At 52.0% G+C, this 7012-nt stretch overlaps 1 protein-coding gene across 1 annotated transcript in view; it reads right to left on the bottom strand.

Annotated features, from left to right (window-relative positions):
- ZFHX3 (zinc finger homeobox 3) overlaps positions 1-5233 on the bottom strand; it is a gene marked incomplete at both ends in the record, with an annotated part of 33234 nt that extends 28001 nt beyond the window's left edge. The window contains one exon of the mRNA XM_010136225.1: positions 5126-5233. Within this exon, the coding sequence (XP_010134527.1) occupies positions 5126-5233 (108 nt within the window). The remainder of the gene's footprint in view (positions 1-5125) is intronic.
- Between the last annotated feature and the right edge of the window lie 1779 nt (positions 5234-7012).

The raw sequence follows: 7012 nt of genomic DNA, 5'->3' as shown, positions 1-7012 counted from the left end.
GAGCCCAGTGAGGTCCCGCAGCCTGGGCAAGGGTGATGGGGGTTCCTCCTAGAGCCACCACCGGGCCGTCACCTCCTCTTTGTCCCCACAGAGACCAGAATCCAGCACCTGCGGACGCTGCCCAGAGCCAGGTGTGCTCCAAGCCCAGCACCCCAGTGAACAGTGAACCCCAGTGAACCCTGCGGTACCCAGGCACCCAGCCCGGATGTTTTCCTGGGCTTGAGCCTCTCGTGCTCCGTAAGTGTTCAGGAAAAAAGCCCCACTACAGTCAGCCTTCCCATCCCCTCTCCTTGGTTTCCCTCACGCAGCAGCCAGGGTCGAGAGCATCCATCGTGGCCCTCGTCCCTGTCCTCACAGCCTGCTGTCACCCTCGTCTTCATGCGGGTCCGCAGCATCTCCCAGCCATTAAGTGCTCCACAAACGCCATATATTAAAAAACAGAAAAAAGCGGCGGCGGGGGGAGGGGCGGTAATAGATTTCCGTCAGGATGTGCCTGACCTGTTTTTTTCAATTTCAGTAATTAGAAAGGCAGTGGGCCTGTAGGAATTATTCATAAACTGCAGGAGCTGTGCAGTATACATTTATGTTAAACATGTCAAATCCGATTGAAATCATGCCTGCCAGCACCATACTCCATAAACACACTTTTCTGCAACAATTTCCCAGCTCTCGGCAGCCCATTAATACCTCCTTTAATAGCAATCTACCACGGATTCGAATCAGGGACGCTCCATTGCACTAATTGCTCTGTTAGGTGAGCATCATGGATTAAAAAAAAAAAAAAAAATCATTAAAAAAAATAAAAGCCCTTCAGGCGACTCCTCTAGAAATATTTCATTTCAATCTATATTTTAAGTAGAGTTTGTTTCTTGTTTTTGTGGAAAACCCCCCTGATATTCTCCATCTATACAAGCGACAGTGCATTAAGGAGGTCTCTTTCGTAGCTGGGTCACTGCAGATGAAGTGCTTCGCTCTAGTCAGAAAATACGGACAAACCCCACCCCAAATCTCCAGTCTGGTCCTGATGCACCCTGCTCTGATTCAGGCTTTAGCCGGAAGACTGTGGGTTGAATATTAACCACTTACATCCACTGAAAACGGAGTGGGGAACAGCCACGGCCTCTTTCCTCCCGGCTGATCGGCTCCGGCTAGAACACATCATTAATCGGAGCAGACAGATCCACTGAAAACGGAGTGGGGAACAGCCACGGCCTCTTTCCTCCCGGCTGATCGGCTCGTGATAGATCTCCCCTTAGTCAGGACGAGACTGTTTCTGAAGCTGAGCCATCAGGCAAGGAGCACCTCCCCTCTCCAGCTCCGGGGAGGTCGGCTCTGGGGCAGAAAGAGGCAGAGCAGGGGCAGTGCTAGGGTGCAGGGCTGCACCCAGCGGTGCTCGGGAGCTGCTTCATGCCGGAGCAGGAGGAGAAAGAGAAAGCAAACGGGTCCCCACTGGAACAGGGGACATCATCCCCCGGCTCTCCACCCAGTGTTTGGAGACGCGGTAGTGCGTTAGTGACTGTTCGTGTTGGGGGTGCAGGGGAACCGAGGCAGTGAGAGCACGCCTGGGAGCAGACAGCCCTGCTGCTTTCCAGACTTCTTTCAGGAGCCGCGAAGATCTATGTGAAGACCAAGGTAAAACGAACCCTTATTTGGGATGGAGTTTTCCACCTGTATAGTTTAATGGAAAGTATTGCCTAAAAACGTGTTTCTGCTTAAGATTATTCCTTTTTCAAATACATAGAAATCCAAATCGACAAATTTATTTTGCAGCTGAGATGTCTTGACAAATTTACCATGAAAGCAGAGAAGTTTTTCCTCTCAGCGCTAACACCGACACCAGTGCAGCCACCACAGATGGACGTGGTACCGTCGAGCAGCCACGCAACTGACCCATCGCTCGCGCGTCGGGAGCCTGGGAGACACCCCCGGCGTTTCGTTACAGATCTCACATGTCTTTAAGAAAGTGGAAGAAATAATCACCCAGCACACAGCTAAGAAACCGAGCCACCAATTGCTAAGGAACGTAATGATCAAATTGCAGCATGATGAACAGAAAACGGGTCTATCAACCTCCACTTCAAGACACTATTGGCTTTGAGCCGGCACTTCTCTCTCGCCTGTCTCCCACTTTCACAGGACTGCTCAGCTCAGAGGCACCTCCAAAGGTCAGCCGGTCCACCCAGAGCAGGATAAACTGTGCCTACTTCATTCCTGAGAGCAGAGCGTCTGATCTGCTTGAAAGACCTCTGAGGAACCTTCCCAGAAAACCTACTTCAGTGCTTCACGAGCCGTACCAGGAGACATTTTTTGTATTATCTAAGCTCAATCCTTCTGCCCTCAATTTAAGCCCATTACTTTCTGTTGTCTCTATCCTGAGCTTGAGGAACAAATTCTTTCCTTCCTTTCAGAAACATTTTATACACAAGACTTAATTTTTGTCTTCCTCTTCGGTCTTCTCTTTTCTCCTCACAGCTGACGCTATGCAGACCATGCTCTGTTCTGGGTCACTTTTGCTTTTGGGCTTTCTGAAAGCGCTCCTCATCCTTCTTGACACGCCGAGCTCAGAAATGGACAGCTGGAGGAACACACCATTCCACAGTATTTGCACCTGCACCAAAACCCTGGCACTTCGCTTTCAGACTGTCCTGAAAAGCAGCATTAAGAGTCTTCCTCAGGAGAAGGTTCGAGATACTGATGGCAAACAGGACCTTCCTCAAACAGAAGGAAATTGGGTCGTGTTGACATGATTTGTTCTTGACAAATCCGCGTCGACTGTAACTCATTATCCTCCCGTCAGCACTTACAAACTGTTGTTCGGTCAGTTCCCAGGGAAATCTGGGGCAAGCAGAGCTGGCAGGTGTGTGGTTCCCCAGCTCCTCCTCTAGTCACAGACCAGCACCACGTCTGGCGCCCTGCGGCACCGCCTGTTTCTGCGAATTCACAAGAGAGACCAGCTGATGTGTCTGAGGACGCTTCAGCCACTTTCTCAGAACACCCAGGTACGAAGCAGCAGGGCACAGATGTGACAGCGTTTAGCTTCACCAAGCACTTTGCAGCCCGTTCCTTCAGAGCTGGAGGACGAGCTCCCACCACAAGCTGCTGACACGGGCTGCTCTGGTCTTGCAGGCAGTCGCTCTGTTTGGAGAAGATGAATGAGAAGAAGGCTTTATGCTCTTCAGCTTCCTCGACACAGCGGCTGGCAGCCACTCTGCTGAGCTGCAGACCACCTCTTCTCTTGCAGGCTCCTCTCACGGCAAGTGAGTTTTTCCTCGATACTGCCCGCCTCCTCCCCAGTTGCATCCCAGTTTGCACCGTGGCATTTTGATGTACACGTGGACACTGCTCTTCTGTGATTGTTAAGAATAACCTGACCTAGTTTCCCTCCCTTTCCACGTCTCAGGACCAGAAGGACATGGCAACACAGCCATGTTCTTCCGGAGAGCTCAAAGAGCTGAAACACTACAAGACTGAGCTGTGGTACCTGCTTGGCATCCGTTTACTGTAACGGAGTAACTGCAACTGTTTACGTAAACGGAGTGGGAGGTTCGGAGACCTGACAGAGCTGTCCACCTCCTACCTGCCGTTTGACCGACAAACACCAAAAATGGGCCAGGAACTTCACTGTCGCATGAAGAAATTAAACCATTCATATTCAGAGTTTCTGGATAGTAAAGGGTTTAAAAAGTAGGTGCTGCATGTTTCCTTGTGTGTTTTAACATACAAAAATAATCTTTTCACATAGATCAGCTTTTGTAAGCGCTTCAGGTTGAGCAGAGGGCCCTACTTACTGTTTATGAGATTTAATAAACATACGATACTTACATCACTCCGTGCCACTTCACCAAGGATGCCTTTGCTTAGGATCACACAATCCTCCACACCCAGAGACTAAAAATCACCTACAGCCAAGCAAAATCTGCACCTCTGGGTTGAGGAACAGGTCTGCGATGGCGAGTGACAGACTGAGCAACCTCAGTGGGTGTGTTCCAGATGGGGAACGCGAGCTTCAACAAGCACTACAGCACAGCGCGCTTCCTTCACCAGTTTGGACACACCTTCCAGCTGACTGAGACTGAGATGGGTCGAGATTAAAACTGTACTGAGGTGAAAGCCCACACCTCATCCTTCTGAAGACTGCGTCAGCTGAAGCATCTCTGGCTGTGGGTCACTAAGAGGCCACCACAGACATGGCAGGAGAAGGCTGCCTGGAAGAAGGGTCTCTGTGCAGGCTGAGAGAGGCATCGTACCAAGCACCCGTACGCCTGCAAACCCACGGAGCTGCTGGGCAGGAACAGAAACAGAGGGTCAGAGCTGCTCCACCCTGGGTCAAGGAAACTGAGCACTGCCTCCAGCACCTTCATTCTCCACCTACGCTGCACGGTCTCGAAGCGCCAACTGAGGAGGAGGATGGCCCTCTCCAGAGGAGGACAATCCTGCAGCTGCTTTCTGCTCCAAGGCAAGGAATATTTAAAAGATCCTCCTACTCTCCTCTGCAAGAGAGCAGCCATCTTCTGGGAAAGACAGAGCAGCCCAACAGCTTCACAATGAATCCACCTCACGGTTCTGCAGAGAGAAACCTTCCATTCTCCCTGCAGTAACAACTGAAGCACTGTGCGCATCTGCCATTTCCATTTCAGGATGTCGTGGCTCCAGCACCCAGCGAGCAGTTAACGGAGCACGAGCACAGGCTCTGCCTCTCTGCTCTGCCCTTCTCCATCAAAATCTTGCTACCAGGGCCAGGACCACAATGAAGAAGCAGGCCAGCAGTCTCTTGAGTCTTACCAGCATAGCGTGGAGTTTCATGATACACTTAATCCACCTCAAGAGCTGGTTGCTGCCAGACAGGGCAGTTCCCTTCTCCCTCCTCCCCTCCCAGGCACTGGTTCCACTGCCCAGGGCAGGTCCAACACCATGGAGCACTGGGAGCTCCGACCCACTGCCCCAGCAGAAGGCTCAAACTGCCGGAGTGTGTCATGAAACTACACCCAAAGACTCCACAGAGGACTCCGCTAATGTCACGCTGACAGAGCTGCGCTGACACAGCCATTCAAGAAAAGAGTTTTGCAGCCCACTGCTCTTCCCACTTCCTTTTCCTGGATTTAAAGAAAAAGGGACCAAAACCCACCTGTCCATTTACTCTGCTCCTTGTCCCCTCCACTCTCTTGCTCCTTGGCAGGCTCTTCAGCATCACCGGCTGTTTCATTGGGCCCTTCCACATCTTCAGTGGATTCTTCTGAAGGAAGAGAAGCAGAAAGCGTAATGTAAAAATGGAAGTCAAACCAGAAGAGCAAGTAACTGCCACTGAGCAAGTGCAACAGGCAACGCTGAAGCACGTGTTGAGTGGCAGATGTCCGTGTCACCCAGCGTTCTCCCACCACCACCAGCTAGCTGGTCGAGAAAGAAATTAGGGGGAAAATATGAGAAATGAAGGCAAAATGAAGCATCTCACCCACTCCTACCCCTTATAGCCACCGACGTCCCCTGCGGTGCAATGTACGGTCAAGCGTTTGTATGCGATGAGAGAGTACTACCCAACCACAGTGGGGATCAGAGAAGTGTCAGGGACTGACCCGAGCCTCCAGCACCTTCAGCCTCAGCGTTCCTCCTCATCCCCACCTCCTCAAGCTCTTCAGAGCACCACGTAGCACTGACCCTGGTCACCAAGACCCCCACGTTCACCGCAGAGACACCAACATCCGCTTCTGCTCAGACAAAGCAAGGAGCAGCACTGTCTTCTGCAGACATGGCCCTGACACAAGGCACGGGAGGAAGCTGCTGGGAGTCTCGGTTTCATCCCGGTCACGGGAAGCGTTTGGGCACACAGGCAGTCCCATACAGGCGCAAACGCACAAAGGAGAAGAACTACCCAGTGAAGCGAAGCCTGAAAGCTCGGAACAAAACACGAGTGCCACTGCCCCACCCGTTAACCAGAGCACCGGTGCGCCAGGGCTGGTGGCACGGAGCGTGTCGACACAGCGTGCAGCAGCTCCACGCAGAGGCACCCTCGACCGGTGGGATACTGCAGCTGCCAGACCTCTACACCAGGGTGTAACGGTGTTACGGGTCAAACCGGGACAAACGGCCACATCAGCATCCGATACCTTGTGTCCTGGTGCACAGTGCGTGCAGCCTCGCAGCTACCATGTACCCGACGGGGCCACATCAACATCAGCAAGAAAGGGCGCTTTTAACCATCAGATCCTCTTCCAGGCAGGAGAGTTCGTAGTTTCAACTTGCATTATCTGGTCGCGGTAAATCCCAGGCTATCCTGAGGTTTTATCTGAACCACCTAACCAGTTAAAGCACCACCCCCATCCTCTCCTAACAAAGACAGGGCTAGCAATCAGGATTAAAAATATATATTAGGAGATTGCAGATACTCAGCAGTGCCCTTTGAGACTGACAGCCTAAATCAGGAAGGAACCTGTCAAAGTACCCAGAGATCAGCACCGATACCAAGGGGAAGCACCATGATTTATACTCTGCTCCTCTTTCGCTCTTTGCAAAGCTGGGAACCTGTGAGAGCTGCAGGGATCCCAGTGCTCTTCGCCTGGGAAAAGAGGACCCCTGGGAGAGGAGTGACGGGTGGCATGGTGAGGCAAAGGCGCCCAGCGCGCGGGAAGACACAGATCGGTGACACAGGGGTGAGATGAGCCATCTGCCTTGGGCAGTGAGCGCTCGAGTTCACTGCCGAGAAGGGCTGTGAAACCAGCAGCTGGATTCATGTTTCAGAAATTAAAATTCCCATTTTTTTTTCCACTCTGGGGAAAAAAACCAACAAACCGCATCCCCAACCCAACCCAACTGCCTTGCTGCCTTCAAAACGCTGCCTTGCAGGGTGAGGTGGCTTCTCCTCAGCAGAGGCAGATGGCACAGATTCAGCCGGTTTTATTAAAAAACCTCCATTAAGGGGTTTCTATAATTTTATTCAAATCTTTGTTTTAATCTCTGGACGCCCAACTGGCTCAGCCGGCTCCCCAGGCCCTCCAGACAGCCTGGGCCAGCTGAGGCA

Source organism: Buceros rhinoceros, unplaced genomic scaffold (assembly GCF_000710305.1).
Source record: "Buceros rhinoceros silvestris isolate BGI_N320 unplaced genomic scaffold, ASM71030v1 scaffold1935, whole genome shotgun sequence".
Lineage (NCBI taxonomy): Eukaryota > Metazoa > Chordata > Aves > Bucerotiformes > Bucerotidae > Buceros > Buceros rhinoceros.
Note: the sequence above shows the minus strand (reverse complement) of the source record. Positions and strands in the feature narration are given on the sequence as shown.